This window comes from Lissotriton vulgaris, chromosome 5, assembly GCF_964263255.1.
Source record: "Lissotriton vulgaris chromosome 5, aLisVul1.2, whole genome shotgun sequence".
NCBI classification, from domain to species: domain Eukaryota; kingdom Metazoa; phylum Chordata; class Amphibia; order Caudata; family Salamandridae; genus Lissotriton; species Lissotriton vulgaris.
In genome coordinates, this window is record NC_141693.1 from 663273300 (window position 1) to 663289766 (window position 16467).

The following is a 16467-nucleotide window of genomic DNA, read 5'->3' on the forward strand; positions in this document are numbered from 1 at the left end:
CGAAGGAGTCGGAAGAGACATGGATCACACGGAGGTCACACCCTATTCTGATCACGTCATAGACAACCAAGGCGAAGACGCAGGCGAAGACAATGAAATGGTTGTACCAGGAGCCAGGCCGACCGACGGAGGAGGAATGCAAGCGAATGCAGAGCTGAGAACAGAAGTGAGAGAAGTTGGGGTGTCCCAAGAAGAGACTGAGTTGAGAGAGAACATGCCGGTAAGACACACCCGCAGCGGAAGGGCGGTTGTAGCGCCCTCTCGCTATAATGACTTTGTGATGGATGGACACTAGCTTGGTGCCGTCTCCCCGGTGCCCCACATAGACACTGTTCACGGCTGGAGGACACTCACCTGAGGGGAGAAATGTTATAACTTTGTTTTTGTTAAAGGGGGGAGATATGTGGTGTGCGCTCTAGTCGACGGACGTACACGCGATGACGCGTTACGCCGTGGGCTAGAGCGGAAAGGCGGCGCATGCGCAGTAAGCAGGAGAGAGAAGGCGCGAACGGCAGAAACGGCAGTTGGCGACCGGAGCGCTCATCTTTAGACGCTCGGCGCCCTTTAGCTCCAGATAACTGATTGCATTTAAATAAAAGAGAGTAACAACCATCACCAGTTTCTGTGCATCCTGTGGGGGGAAGTAAGGACATTACAATCTATGGCAAATTTTTGCACATTTTTTGAGGACATCACTTTCTTCAAATACTCCCTTCTCCACTGCCATGCTCCAAACCATATTGCATTCCCATTCTGCAACTGCAGGCAGTGCTGAACGTCATCTTTCATGACTATGGCTTGTGGCAGAGCACTGCATCATTTTCCTGTACATGAGGCCCATAGTTTGCAAATTTCCTCTGGTATCTAGACAAGCCTGTTGTATTCCATACCCACAGCAGAATGATTCCTGCTGATATCCAGGTGTTCAATGCTACATTTGCCTCCATTTCACCTCAGATTTCTTGCCAGTGGCCTTTAGTTTGGGACTTTCCTTCAGTGTATGTAACAAGGTTCCTCCCTGCCCACACCCTTGCAAAAATAGCTCATCATCTACCAATCCAAATGTATGCAAGCCGACTTTGGAGTAATATATGCTCTAAAGGATTTTAAAAATGTATTTATTGAAGTTTACATCAGTACACACCGATCAAAAAAAGTAATGTTACATGTGAGCATACAAGAAGAACAAGTCCCCAAAGAGGGGAGAGCATGACGGGGAACAAGCACTGTCCAGAAATTGCATCCAGTCCCATACATGAAACATGAGAGAAACAGCATCGGGGAAAACCCATCAATAAGTAAAAGTTGCAAAACATCCTTTTCCGCAATACACTGAACACACCTGTACATCAAGCTACTGAGCAAACGAAGCCCGAGGCTCCTCTTTGCATAAAGCGAACAAAATCGGTATGATTCGGGATTTACCGATTCGGTAAATACCGAATCGGTATTTCCTATTGATTGCTATGGGCCTTGAAGCCGATAGGAATCAATGGGAAATACCGATTTGGTATTTACCGAATCGGTAAATACCGAATCCTGCAAGGGTGAACGGGGTGTCACTTTGACACCCTGTAGCACCCCAATTCCAGGCTTGTGTGCCATGTGGCACACATACATGCCCTAAGGGCATGTCTGTGTGTTTCATGGCACAGGTGTACATGCACAGATGTGCATGTACACCTGAATTCTGTATTTTACCACCCAATTGTATTGGGTGATAAAATACCGAATTCTGAAGGCCTGTAGCACTGTAAACAGTGCTACCTACATCTGGGATTTACCAAATCGGTAAAATTACAGATTCGGCATTTTACAGAATCTGTAAATTTACAGATTCGGTAAATTTACAGATTCTGTAAAATAATGGCCCCTACATCTCAAAAACCAATTACCGGTCGGTAACGGCCGAAATCGGCAGTTACCGACCGGTAATTGGTGACCTACATCTGGCCCTTGGCCACTTGCCCAGTCATGGTGTGGGGTGACTCCCATAGTGAATTGCAACCCTGAGCATTGCCATAAGTTACAACATAGCAATGAGGCACTGAGCTTACAGGGGACATCCTTAACATAGCCCTGGAGGGCGACCAGTGGAGTCCTAGGTGGACAGAAATTAGTGATGGAGCCAATAGCTTCATAAACAGTCATCCAAAAACAGTCATTTGCAGAGCACTCACAAGTTAAGTGAAGAAAAGTGGTTTATCGACCCTTGATCAACAGCATTGTGCATTATCGGATAATCCCATTCGATACATCTGGACGGGAGTGCAGTACATTCTGTGAAGGAACTTGACATGAAGCAGGCGTAGTCAATAATTGGGAGAGAGAGCCTAGGTAAGCCCACAGCAGTACCTCCAATGAGCCACAGTAAGTGGTGGGTCAAGGTCATATCCGCAGCTAAAATAAGCCTTGGGCGTGCAAAGAGGAAATTTCCCTGCATGATCGCATAGAGTTGTGTAATCAATATGAGCGGGGAGGAGTTGGTCAATAGCATGTCTAACGCAGGAAGCATGGGGGGCAGCCGGAAGGGTATCATGCCGTTGCGGAAATGAGGACCGACATCCAAAACATGTGAAAACATCAAGCGGAATGTGTTGTGGGAGCCCAGTTATGCACTGCAGTGGGGCTGTGAAGGATTTTTAGTTGGACCAACCTGGTGCTTGCTTTAACAGAGGCTTGTCTGCGGAATATCTTACCTACTGCTCAGGCTTCTACCTCAGGACCCCACTATCATGCTACCACCTAGCCTTAAGATGTGGTAGGCCGCCCTTGCTATCGACACAGTCAGTGTTACTGCCGCATAAGCAGTTAGTGGCATCCTGTCCATGGGAGAGGTCCATGGGGTTCTTGTCCAGTTCTATTGTTGAGCTTAGAGCATGTTTAAGTTGCAGGAATTGATATATCTAATATACGTTCTTATTGGATTCTGTCTGCAGAATTCCTCTATGCCATTAGCATCCCACACTTCACCCAGTGGAGATATCCCGCCCTGCCCCAACTTAAAAAACATGAGAGAATGGCCATAGCTTTCAGTTTAGTTTCTAGACACTAGTGTGTTGTGGAAGCCAATCTACTTTTCATCCCATTTCCCTGCTGCACCTATTCCAGACCCCAACTATCACCGCAGTCGCTGGTGGTGCTTCACTGGGTAGCCCTCTTTCATATAACATGTATAAATAGCCCTTAGTTCCCAAGGAGAACCTGTCTAGTCTACACACTGGATTAACTAATTAGGTAAAGGTCTAGACGTTCACCAAACTCAGTTGGGTATCCTAATATTTTCTGACATTTGGAAGGTCTATTCCTGCTTCATAGATGGATCACTGCAGTGGTTTAAGAGCTATATTTTATGCTTCATTTGTCCAGGTCAGTGACCTGAACATGGAACCTATTTTGTGGAAGCATCTGTCTTGTACAGATTGTGGTGTGTTACACAATACGTATAAATGTGTGTATTCCACCCTGAGGAGCATGGTCAGTGGTTAGTTTCCAATCTTCCATTGGTAAGAGTAGAGATTTCTCCCAGTTGATTGATTCGTTGTCCCAAATAGCTCTTAAACTAGTCAAATACCTATTTATATCTGATCCGTGTTTCTTTGAGATTTGCCATGAGCAGTAGTATAGCAACTGTATATAATGACATTCTCTCCAGCTACGTTGCCTTCCACGTCCACCCCCTTGATTGTGCATTGCATTCTGTTTTGGGTTCTAAAGTTCTACTACCAATACGAATAGTATGCAAAATTAGTCCTTGTTCAAGAAACTTGTCGCCGAATCCATGCCACGGAGTTCCAATTACGCTCCTTCGATTCTTCCCTCCGTAATGAGGTAGCATTGCTTCTGATAAGTTAGGGAGTCTTTATATATTTTGATTGTGTAATGATTTTTTACTTCTGTTTGTTTGCAAATCCAAATCAAATGAAAAGACTAAACATATTAGAAAATGTAATAAATATAACGCTCAGTATTCGAATTTCTTTATAGTCCTGTCTCTGCTATTCCACCCACCTTTTAGGAAGAGTTGGTGTCTCTTAAGAAACGTGAGAGAACTGTGGTATTATTCAGTATTCATCAGGACAGTGGCTGTGTCGCTGGCACTGCAGACCTCAGCAAATTGTAAAAGCACTCCATAAGAGGATTTGGTGCCTCCAGACATGGACTAAAAAGAAACAGCTGCTAAAGCAGACGCAAACTTGGCATGGGACAGGAATGTACTCTGTCTCCTATACATTGCAATAGATGCAGATCACGGCACTGTTGTCTGGAAATTTTCACGACAGGGGCAAGTGGTCCCGGTGAGAAAACAGCCTTTGCATCAAATGTTTAGAGTTTTCAGCAAAAGGATAATGTAAACTGTTGCAATCAGCAAAAGATGGTCAATGTGTGATCACTTTATCATTTTGGACACATAATTTTAGCAGGGGATTCGTCCCAGAAAGCCTACTTTGGTTGCAGTTTAGAGTTCTTTAGAAGGAAAGTCTTGCCACCTTGCACAACCTTAGCTTGGAGCGTTCACTCGCGCTAGACAGTGGCAGAGCCAGGTTTGGTTCTCCCGGGCAATGGGCGACAACTGGAGCCCAATAGAGTGGATATAGCTGAGACAGTGATATTTTCTTAAAAAGATTAATAATTTCAGAACATGTTGATGAACTTGTGATATTTAGTAAGTCCTTAAATAATCTGTTATACTAGAGGTCAAAGTGTCACAGTCTTTGGTTGCTGTTTTGCCTTGGTCTACCATGACCCATGATTTTGTGTTTGCGTGATTGGTTGATTGAATACAACAGTGGTGCTGCATAAGTCAGAGACTAACAATAGTCTTGAAACAAATAAGGCTGCACGGTCCAAGCCCACAATGAAAAAATAAGATAGACAGCCTGCAACGGGGGCACAGAACAAAGAGCTAAAACATATGGTAGGTAGACCATGATGTGAGGAGAGAGGAGGCTGTTCAGTGACTTGGGTCAGTCTGATCTGGTATTCTGGCAGCTGCTTGGCTTCAGTGTAAATTCTATCCTGAACAGGATAATGAATAAAATTCAGTTTATATAGTGCGTAACTACCCTGAGGCCTCGTAGCGCTTTTGAAAAGACAGGTAGTTTTTTGACAGGGTTGTTATGTAGCGCTAAAGAGGGGAGTTTTAAGCAGTCTACGAAAGATTTGCAGATTGGGTTTCCTACGGAGAGTAAGGGGAAGAGAGATCCAAAAACTGAAAGCATTCAGTGAGAAGTAGCGACCGCCACATCTGGATCTGCGTACTTTCCTAGTAGTAGCAAGAAAGGAATTGCTAGAGCGAAGAATCCGGGAGGGTAAGTAGGGGACCACCATAGGATGGATAACGGCAGGACCGTTTTTCCGGATAGCTCCATGGGCCAAACACATAGCCTTAAAATGTATTCTGGATTGAACAGGGAGCCAGTGAAGTGCATTCAGTGCAGAACGCGCTGACTGCCTTCGTGGGATCTTGAGAAGTAGGCGGGCTGCACAATTCTGGGTTACTTGAAGTTTTTTGATTGTAGCCAAAGGGGCGCCCAAATATAGGGCATTTCCATAATCTAGCCGCTATAGGATGAGGGCTTGCACCATTATCCTACGGGCCTGAAAGGGAAGAAGAGGCAGTATTTTCCATAGCATCCTCATCAGGCCAAAACAGGTGGCTGAGAGCTTAGTAGCTTGATGGCTGAAACAGAGCGAGCTGTCCAGCCAAATGCCAAGGCTCTTGATCTGCTGTTTGGGGACAGACGGATTGCCAAGACAGATCGGCCAGGAGAGTATCGCAGGGGGTGGAGAGGATTTACCCAGGAACATTAGCTCTGTCTTTTCCCCATTTAGCTTAAGGTGAGATAGTTCCATCCATTCGGCAACTGCCTCTAGGCAATTGCCCAGAGAGCCAGATGAACCTTTCGGGTGGTTTAGTGATACCACCAGTTGGGTATCATCTGCGTAGGTGATAATTTGGATGCCGAACGGAAGTACTATCTCAGCTAATGGGGCCATACAGGTGTTAAATAGCGTGGGGCTCAGGGAAGAACCCTGTGGAACCCCACAGCTAAGAGGCCAGGGACTAGATGATGCTGTATCCTCAATGACCTGAAAGGAACGGTCCTCCAAAAAGCAGTTAAACCAGACCAAAGCCATAAGCCTCACTCCCAGAATCTTTAAACGCTCCAGAAGAATGGTATGATCAATAGTGTCAAAAGCGGCACTGAGATCCAGCAAAATAGTTGCTGCCGAACCACCATGATCTACCAATCTCCTTGCTTCTTCCGTCACTGCTAGTAAGGCAGTCTCTGTCACATACTTTTGGCGAAACCCTGTCTGAGACTCGTGGAGAAGATTGTTTGATTCCAGGTAATGTCTAGAATGGAGTTAATGTGCTTCTCAACCAACTTACTCAGCCAGGGGAGCAGGGAGATGGGTCTGAAATTGGCCAGGTTAGAAGAGTCTAAGTTTTTTTTTTTAAAAGAGCTCTGACCTGAGCACATTTCCAGGTTAAAGGGACCCTTCCCGTAGTTATGGAGGCATTTAAAACCTTCAAAATTACTGGAGAGATTACTTCTGTAACTGGAGAGACGTGGTGTGGGGAAGCTGGATCCATAGGTGAGCCAGAGATGACCTTAGAAATAAGTGTGCTCAATGTTGCCTCATCTAGGAGAGGGAACTCAGCTAAGGAGTACTGTAAATTGGGGCGGGAGCTTTTAATGCAGGAGACTGACGAATCTCTCTGGCGGGGAGGGAAGGATTGGGAAATTAAATGAATTTTTTGATGAAAATATTTAGCCAGATTCTCACAACGGGCTTGGGCATCTTCTGGATTGGGGATTTTATGCGGTGGGGAGATGAGAGATTTAGCAATACGAAAAATTTCTTTAGGGGAATTTGCTGCTGTGCTAATCTTTTCGTTGTAAAAGGAGGATTGAGCAGTGATGATTTCAGCCTTATAAGTTCTCATTGACTCTCTGTACTCATTTTTCTTATCGGATGCCACGTTCTGTCTTCATCTCCTTTCAAGTCTCCTGCAGGTTTGTTTAAGTTCTTTTAATTTAAGGGAGTACCAGGGAGCCAACTTAGGTTTAGGAGCCTTGCGGGAGAGTTTTTTTGGGAGTAAAGTATCGAGTGAGCTTTGGATCCAGGAGTTAAAGTTATTGTTTGCCTTTTCTGGGTCTAAGTCAGTGCAGGGGGTAGTAGCGGCCAAGGTTGAGGACCAAGTACTAGATGACAAATTTGGCCATTAACTTTCCTTCAGAGGAAAGAAATTCTGCACAGGGGGAGAAACAGCAATTTTCCAGACCAAAGAGACAAGTAGATGATCAGTCCATGGGAGTGGGATAGGAGATCTAGCAAAGAGAGCCTGGTCGTTGCTAAGCACTGGATCAAGAAGATGCCCCTTAATATTCGTCGGGGCGATACCTATCTGCACGATTTGAAGCGCGGCAAAGTTTGCTAACAAATCAGATGCCAGATGGTCAGATGGATCATCCAGGTGGATGTATGTTAAGGTCACCCAGTACTGTGAAGTTGGCGGAGATTAGAGCCAATTCAGCAATGAAGGTGGGAAGTGAATTAAGAAACTGGCGGATAGGTCCAGGGGGGCAATAGAGAAGCAGGCCGGTAAAGGTGTGAGTAGGTGAAAATTCCAGAGAAAAATACATGCTTTCCGTATCAGGTAGATCTTCCACAGAAGACCGGCAGCAATAGTTGTCTTTAAAGATAATAGCTAGTCCGCCACCTCTACCTGTATTGCGGTCAGCTCTATGTATTAAATACCCTGATTACAGGATCTGAGAGATGGCTGGGTACGCTTCATCCTGCAGCCAGGTTTTTGTCAGAAAAAGGGCTTCGGGTTTAAGATCTTCAATGAGGAGGGCCAATTCAACTGAATGTTTGGGCAGGGACCGACAGTTTAATAGATAGAATTTAAAAGAGGGCTTAGCCTCTTGGGTAGTTTTACTATTAGGGAGGAGCTTAAAGTCACAATGCGAGCAGTTAGTGGACTTATTAGTGAGGGAAAGGGAGTGTAGACAGCTAGAACCTATAACTCCCTGCAGATTCAATAAAGTATGAGCATTATAAGTAAGGGTTTGATGAGAACTATCAGGGTTCATGGCCCCTGGTCCCGGCCGGGCACAGCCGGGCGCAGACGGGCTTGCCTTTGGCGCGCCATCGGCATGCCCGCTGCACCCGTCCGCTGCGCGACGGCTTCATGAGGAACAAATAGGTCGGTGTGGTGAACACTAGAGCGTCAGCCTCTGGAAATGGCGGCTCGTAACTGTCCCACCAGAAGTGAGGAAAATGCCCCCTTGCTTCGAGCATCTACTCCCTCCACACAAACAGCATAGAAGGCTGCGGTGTACCGGGAAGCCTGACGCAACACAAAACCAAATACAAGTTTGCACAAGTAAGTTCAATTAGTTAAAACAGCGAGGTGCTCTGTGAGTTAAAACAGTTGAGCACGAGGGGATGCAATTGTGCTAAGAGACTATGGCTATAATGGCGCTAGCGCAGGTAACAATCAAGCAACTAGCCTGTCAGTCGCTGCGCGTCAGAGTCCAAAGATTAAATAGGCCGGTGTGGTGAACACTAGAGCGTCAGCCTCTGGAAATGGCCGCTCGTAAGTGTTACGCCGGAAGTGAGGAAAATCCCCCCTTGCTACCAGCGTCTACTCCCTCCACACAAACAGCATAGAAGGCTGCGGTGGACCGGTGAGACTGACGCAACACACAACCAAATACAAGTTTGCACAAGTAAGTTCAATTAGTTAAGCAAGGTGCTCTGTGAGTTAAAACAGTTGAGCTCGAGGGGATGCAATTGTGCTAAGAGACGATGGCTATAATGGCGCTAGCGCAGGTAACAATCAAGCAACTAGCCTGTCAGAATAACAATCAAGCAACTAGCCTATAAGAATTTATAGTGAACCTCAACACTGCCAGTGTAGGGTTATAACGCATGTACATCTATCAATGGAAGTGGACACGTAAGATGAAAGGGGGGAGGGCACACTGGGGAATGTACAAGCATCCTATTTAGAGTGCTGGCTGAATGGCTGTACTTCGGCATGATGTTTTAAATTAGGTTTTTACACCGGGGAGACAGTTTTCTTGAGAGAAATGAAAGTGGTGCATTGATTCCAGTTTTACCTTTAATGGTTCAGATTAACTATGCACTTTATCAATAAATCTGAATCTGAATCTTCTAGTTTGAGAACATTCAAACCAACTTAACAATCAAAATTAATTTGAGGAGAAATATAACTTCTTTGTCTTGCCACTACTGCACTAGCATTATCACTGTACCTCATGTTAACACCCAAAGGGCCCGGAATTACTTTTTTATAGTGAGGAATGTACATTTTTCAACAGAATATAGAAACATCATAAACAGGCTGGCATTGAAAAATGTTTTCACATTTTTAATTTTTAATATTTAACTGCGCTGTTATGAGATCACAAACATTTTAGTATATACAGTCCAAAAGGATTTTTTTTTAATACTCTGATATTCTTTGAAATGGCTGTTAACAGTACTGTACTGTTAGGGTGACTGACCTATTGAATTTGACTTTTGCAGCACAACTGTTAACACTTCAGTTTATTCTCTTAAACCACCCATCTTGGGAGATTGTAACCCATATATTCAACACAGGAAACATTGCTGGTAGAGAGCATTTTGCCAATAAAACTTTAAAAAGAGAAGCCTTCAGTAATCTTGCAATGACCATTGACTTTCCATATACAATTCAGGAAAGAAACCACTGCACAGAATGAGAATGGAGGCTAAACAAATGACAAAATATCCTAGCAAAACTCTAGAGGCAGCTGCAGTTTTCCAGCTTACCACAGATCTTACCTTTATGAATGACCTCATGGAGAAGAGGTTAGCAAGCATGGTTGAGAGTCCTTGGGCCAAGCAGCTCTGAGCTATGAATCCCAGCTTCAACTCCGCCAAGCAGATAGCATCGTCACCCTCCTTCCAGTTCCAGCTTGGGATATTCAGCAAATGGGCCTGGAGAAGAGAGTCAATGATCACCATTAGAGCCAAAGTTTAGAAATGACACTGTTTACACACAAGTTCCCAGATGAACACATACTCTTTGTCTGCTGCAAATAAACAACAACACCATTTACCATGATCATGATACTATATAGAATGATAACAGAAGAGTCATGTTGGGAGGCACTGACTCTACTTCAAAATTGGGCTTGTAGTATGGCGGGTTCTTGGCATCTCTCCTAGGCCTGTCCAATAGTAAAACGTTTGCAGGAGAGATGATAAGGCAACCGGCATAAACATTTCAACAATCAAGGCTGCTTCTAATCTGTCTTATTGATCTATTTCTTTGAAATGCCAAAATGCTAATTTTCCCAAAGAATTTTAGACAGAATGTTGTTTCTATTCAAGGGCAATCGGGTATATAGAAAGGGGGCGTGTCCAGGGACATCCAAAGCAGTGGAACTGATAGCAATAATCCACTATGTGGAATCAGAATAACTTACCATATCCATAATTACCAGAGATAATGAACAGTATTTGATTGGGTCCAATGGGCGATAAATATCAGAGAATGCCATGGCAAAGACAATGGTCAACAGCAAAATAATAGAAGAAACTATCCTGAAGATTGGCGTAAGTAAAAGATACACTCTGTATCATTGACATTTGATCTGTTTTTAGAGCACTACACACAAGCAATAGGCCAGGATGTGCAAATTTAGCTGTTCAAAGCAGATTATGGGCTCTCAAATACACCACATCAAATGACTTGGCTGTGGTAACATGAGATCTTGGTTCAATTTATACGGCCTTGATGGGATTAGCAGAAATGTGGTGCCTACTCTACATACATGAAACATAAATAAAAAAAATAGAAATAATTGCCTGAAATCAACAATCCAATAGCAAACTAAAGAAACAGATTCAGGGGTGTTAAGCTAAAATATCTAATGCCGCGCTCTACCATTCTGAAAATGCAGGGATGCGCTGTATTCACAAAAATGCAGTGCGACACTGCATTTCCCCTAGTGCTGGTGCTAAATTTAGCTGTCAACGTAGGCACCTTGCACCATAATGCAAGGGTGCCTGCGTTGCGGGGAACGATTGTTCATGTGCAGGAAGGTGTTCCTTCCAGCACATAAACAATCAGTAAAGGGGATATGTAACTTCTATGTGTTGTTTTATGCGGCACACATAGAAGTTGCAACTTATCATTTTTTAATGATTGTTTATGTGCAGGAAGGGACACCTTCCTGCACATGAACAATCACTAGTGGCAATTTGCTGTTTTATCTGTGCTGCAGAATGCATGGACATATCTCTCTCTCTCTCTCTCTCTCTCTATATATATATATATATATATATATATATATATATATATATATGGAAAATGCTACTTGCCAGTATGCATCTGTTCTTGGCATGTAGGGCTGCAGAGTCACACACTAGTGCATAGATTGCCATCTGGTGGTGGGCCCGGATGATTACACTTTGTTGTTGTCTTGGAAGAGTTAGAGTCTTTGCTTGGTAGATGACTCCTCCTGTAGAGCGTAGTGCGCATGACTCCATCTTCAGATTGTTTTTCGCCATTGGGGAAATGATGGAGTTGTATGAGTACAGAAAAGATGTCCATGTCTAGTCTATCTAATTAAGATATTACTACAACAGATATATAGCCAGGGAGGCAGGTGGGCGTGTGTGACTCTGCAGCCCTATATGCCAAGAACAGATGCATAGTGTTGGTGGTAAGTAGCATTTTCCGTTCTAGGCATATGGGCTGCAGATCACACACCAGTGCATTGATTGCATAGCAGTTCTCTCCCTTAGCGGCGACCACCAGTATCTGTTGCAGTGGTTTGAAATAATGTTTTGAGTACAGCCTGGCCCACACTAACTTGTTGTTTTGCTTGCACATCTATACAGTAGTATTTTGTGAATGTGTGCAGTGTAGACCATATAGCTGCTTTGCAGATATCATCTAAGGATATATTTCCTAAAAATGTCATAGATACCCCTAGTTTACGGGTGGAATGAGCCCTAGGGGGAATGAATAGAGTGTGCTTTGCTTTCTGGTAACAAATTTGAATGCATTTCACAATCCACCTTGCAATCCCAGCTTTTGAAATGGGATTACCTTTATGTGGAGGAGAAAAGGACACAAACAATTGTTTTGTTTTACGAATTGGTTTTGTCCTATCAATATATGTAAATGTAAATGTACAGGAATTTATATAGCGCAAATCACCAACCGGTCTCTAAGCGCTTGCCTAGGGAACCCGTCCTGGTATTCCCCTGTGAGATAACCCCAGCAGGGTATCCACAAGGTGAAAGCCAGGCATCCCGCCGCGAGGGGCCGTTGTGGAGATTAAGCAAGCTATTGCCCAGAGTCACAGAGTGTGAACCCGAGAATCGAGTAGGCACCGGAGCGAGAATTGTCAAGTCCATGGACATTTTAGGACTCAAGACCCCGCCGAGCCGGGAATTGAACCCTGGTCCCAGGCTGACCTCTGCTTCCAGGTCTGCCTCCTCTCACCAGTGAGCCACACTTCTCCAATATAGTAGAGGAGAGCTCTTTTAACATCTAATGTATGGAGAGCTATTTCAGCTACCGTTAGTGGTTGAGAGGAGAATAGTGGCAACTCAATAGATTGATTGAGGTGGAACGGTGAAATGACTTTTGGAAGGAATTTGGGGTTTGTTTTTATAACCACTTTGTTGTGATGGAGTTGTAAGAATGGTTCTTGAAGTGTTAATGCCTGGATCTCACTTACTCTTCTGAGTGAGGTAATAGCAATTAAAAAAGCAACTTTCCATGAAGGGAACTGTAATGCAAGGGTTCAAATGGAGGACCCATAAGTCTAGTGAGAACAATATTTAGATTCCATACAGGGGAGGGTGGTACCCTGGGAGGAATTATTCTTTTGAGTCCTTCCATAAATGCTTTTATGCTAGGTACTCTGAATAATGACAGATGTTGTCTGTTTTGAAGGTAAGCTGCTATAGCAGCAAGATGTAACCTGATTGAGGAGTATGCCAAACTACATCTTTGTAGATGGAGCAGGTAACATATGATGTTTTGAATAGAAACATCCAGTGGGTTACTGTTATTTGTACAATACACAACAAACCTTTTCCACTTGGCTGCATAGCATGCTCTAGTGTTGGCATGTCTAGCTTCTTTTATAACATTCATGAAATCAGGCAGAAGATTGAGGTATCCAAATTCTAAGAACTCAGGAGCCAAATCACGAGGTTGAGCTGCATGGGGTCTGGATGCATGATCTCTCCATGGTTCTGTGTCAGTAGGTGTGGAGAGAGTTTTAATTTTTGATGTGGTACTGCTGAGAGCTATAGTAGTGTGGTGAACCACGGTTATCTTGCCCACGTTGGTGCAATGAGAATCAATGTGAGGGAGTGTTGCTGTAGCTTGCGCACCACTAACGGAATGAGTGGGAGAGGTGGAAAAGTGTACGCAAATCTGTCTGACCAACTCATCCATATCGAATTGCCTTTGGACAATGGGTGTGGATCTCTGGTGGCGAAGCTTGGGCATTTGGAGTTGAGGTGTGTGGTGAACAGATCTATCTCCGGTTGGCCCCACTTGTGAAAGAAAGGTTGAAGAATTTGAGGATGAAGTTCCCACTCGTGTATCTGTTGTCTTTGACGAATTAACAGATACCCAACTTGATTGTGAACTCTTGGTAGATGTTCTGCTAACAGAAAGATTTTTTGAGGTATGGCCCACCTACATATGCTCTGCACCAGCCGGGAGAGCTGTAAGGAGTGTGTTCCTCCCTGTTTTTGGATGTAATACATGGCTTTCATATTGTCGGTACGGACTAATACAGCCTTGCTTGATAGGTAATGTTGAAATGACTTCAGAGCTAGAAAAATGACTAGCAACTCCAGATGGATAATGTGGAGTAGCTTTTGTTGTGGTGTCCTGTACTGTGTGCTCTTCCAAATGCACTCCCCAGCCTGTGAGAGATGTGTCTGTGGTTAGCACCACAAGTGGAACTGGCTCTATGAACGGCCGGCCTTTTGAAAGGTTTTTGGAGTTCCACCACTGCAGAGAGTGATGTGTTCGGTCGTCCACCACCACCAGATCTGTTAGTTGTTGTTGAGCTTGGTTCCATTGGCTTGCTAAGCACTCTTGCAGGGGGCAAATTTGGAGTCTAACGTGTGGCTCTATGAAGATGCAAGATGCCATCATTCCAATTATTTGCATGAACACTCGAGCTGGTGGTGAGTGTTGCGGCTGGAATTTTTGTATAAGAGCTTGCATACTTTGTATCCTTGCTGGATTGGGGGATGCAATTGCTTTGGAGGTATCTATTGTGGCATCCATATACTATTGAGACAGGGATGGTTGGAAATGTGACTTCTTTTGATTTACTGTGAAGCCGAGCTTGTGTAGCAGGCAGATGGTCTGATGAGTGTGCTGCACACACTGGTGGTATGACTTGGATTTTATCAGCCAGTCGTCTAGGTATGGGAAGACATGAATGTTGTCCCTTCTCAAGTGTGCTGCTACTACTGCTAGACACTTTGTGAAAACTCAGGTGCTGTAGTTTCTCTGAAAGGTAGGACCTTGAACTGGTAATGCTGACCGTCTAGTACAAGCTGAAGGTACTTTCTGTGAGCTTGGTGGATGGGAATGTGGAAGTAGGCTTCCTTGAGATCTAGGGTAGCAAGGAAGTCGCCTTGTTTTAACAGAGGAAGGACCTGCTATAAGGTGACCATATGGAAGTGGTCGGACTGTATGTAAAGATTTAGGGGTCTCAGGGCTAGTATAGGTCTGAGAGAGCTGTCCTTTTTAGGGATAAGAAAATACCGGGAGTAAACTCCTGTGTTTTGATGATGTACTGGGACTGGTTCTATTGCATTCTTTTGCAGTGAAGAGGCACCTCTTGGTTTAAGAGTGTGAGGTGCTCCTGTTACATGGGGCGCTGTCTGGGTGGTATTGTTGGAGGAGTGGAAGTGAGCTCCAGGCAATAACCTGATTGAACTATTTGTCTCACCTTCCTGAATGTGGTGATGGAGTTCCAGACAGGTAGGAACTGTTGAAATCTCCCCCCGACAGGAGTGGAATGGTCTGGGGGGACGAGAGGGAAGTCACTGCTTACGAGTGGAGGCATTGCGGTTGTTGTTACCTCTGCCTCTACCTTTAGTGTTGTTACCTCTATATCCTCCTCTGTAGTAACCTCTATTGGGCGAGGACTGGGTGGGCGCTTTGTAAGAAGAGGAGGCGCTGTCTGTTTGAAAACCTTTGTAGGCGCACCTGTAAGAGAAGCGATGAAAGGATGCTCGGGGAGTTTGAGTTTGTAAGGCTCCCATGGATTTTGCTGTGTCCGTATCCTTTTTCATTTTCTCCAGTGCATTATCAACTGTAGGACCAAAAAGATGTTGTTAGTCAAAAGGTTGATTAAGGATACTGGTCTGTACCTCTGGTTTGAACCCAGAGATGCACAACCAGACATGTCTATGTAAAAGTACGCCTGTATTTATTGCTCTAGAGGCTGTGTCAGCAGTATCTAAAGCACAATGGATTGAGGTATTGGTATTGACCTTGCCTTCTTGTATTAAGTCAGAAGCCCTGGCCTTATATTTGTCTGGCAAATGTTGCATAAGTGTTTCCAGCTCATTGTAATGAGCTCGATCATATCTTGCTAACAGGGCTTGAGTGTTAGCAATTCTCCAGACATTGGCTGCATGTGAGATGGTGCGTTTTCCTGAAGCATCTAAACGTTTGGACTCCTTATAAGGGGGTGGAGTTGTTGTCTGCGAGTTAGCTCTTTTCCTAGCGTTTGAGACTACTAATGAGTCTAATGGCAACTGGCCTTTGATGTATGCTGGGTCAGTTGGAGCTGCTTTATACTTCTTCTCTAATCTGGGATTAATTACTCTGGCTCTGACAGGGTCTTTGAATACCTCTGGTGCGTGTTTTACCACTACCTTAAGCATTGGTAATGTGGTTGTGGCTTTGTGTGATGGTAGTAATGTATCCATAAGGAAGTCTTCCTCTACTGGTTCAGTGTGTAAAACTACCCCATGAAAGGTGGCTGCCCTATGAATGAGTTGCGTAAACCCTATAGTGACATCTTGAGTAGATGGCCTAGAAGGGTATGCGTCATCTTGTGGCAGATCTGGGGCATCTGGCGCGTTATAATCTTCCCAGGGATCATCTGATGGGCCAGGAATATTGTCTGGGTCATCTGTGTCATCTATGGGTTGCTCATTTTCTACCCCCTCTGAATAATTATCCTCATCCTTATCATCCTCTGCTGGTGCAGGGCTGTGCGTGATGGATGGTGAGTGTGCAGGGGAAATGTCCAGTGGTAGCTCTGGCAGTGGTGAAGGAATTCTTATGGGGCAAGTTTGAGCATGTTTTTTGAGAGGAACTGGAGGTGTTTTGGGAGGGTCCAGCTTCCTTTTTTCAGGCACTGTAATTCTTTGTCCAGTTTTTGGATGAAT

General features: G+C 44.4%; 1 protein-coding gene across 9 annotated transcripts in view; it reads right to left on the bottom strand.

Annotated features, from left to right (window-relative positions):
- KCNMA1 (potassium calcium-activated channel subfamily M alpha 1) overlaps positions 1 to 16467 on the bottom strand; it is a 1464982-nt gene that overhangs the window by 466815 nt on the left and 981700 nt on the right. For all 9 annotated transcript variants that reach the window (XM_086922098.1, XM_086922095.1, XM_086922094.1 and 6 more), the window contains exon 14: positions 9850 to 10005. In XM_086922098.1, coding sequence (XP_086778224.1) covers positions 9850 to 10005 — 156 coding nt within the window. The remainder of the gene's footprint in view (positions 1 to 9849; positions 10006 to 16467) is intronic.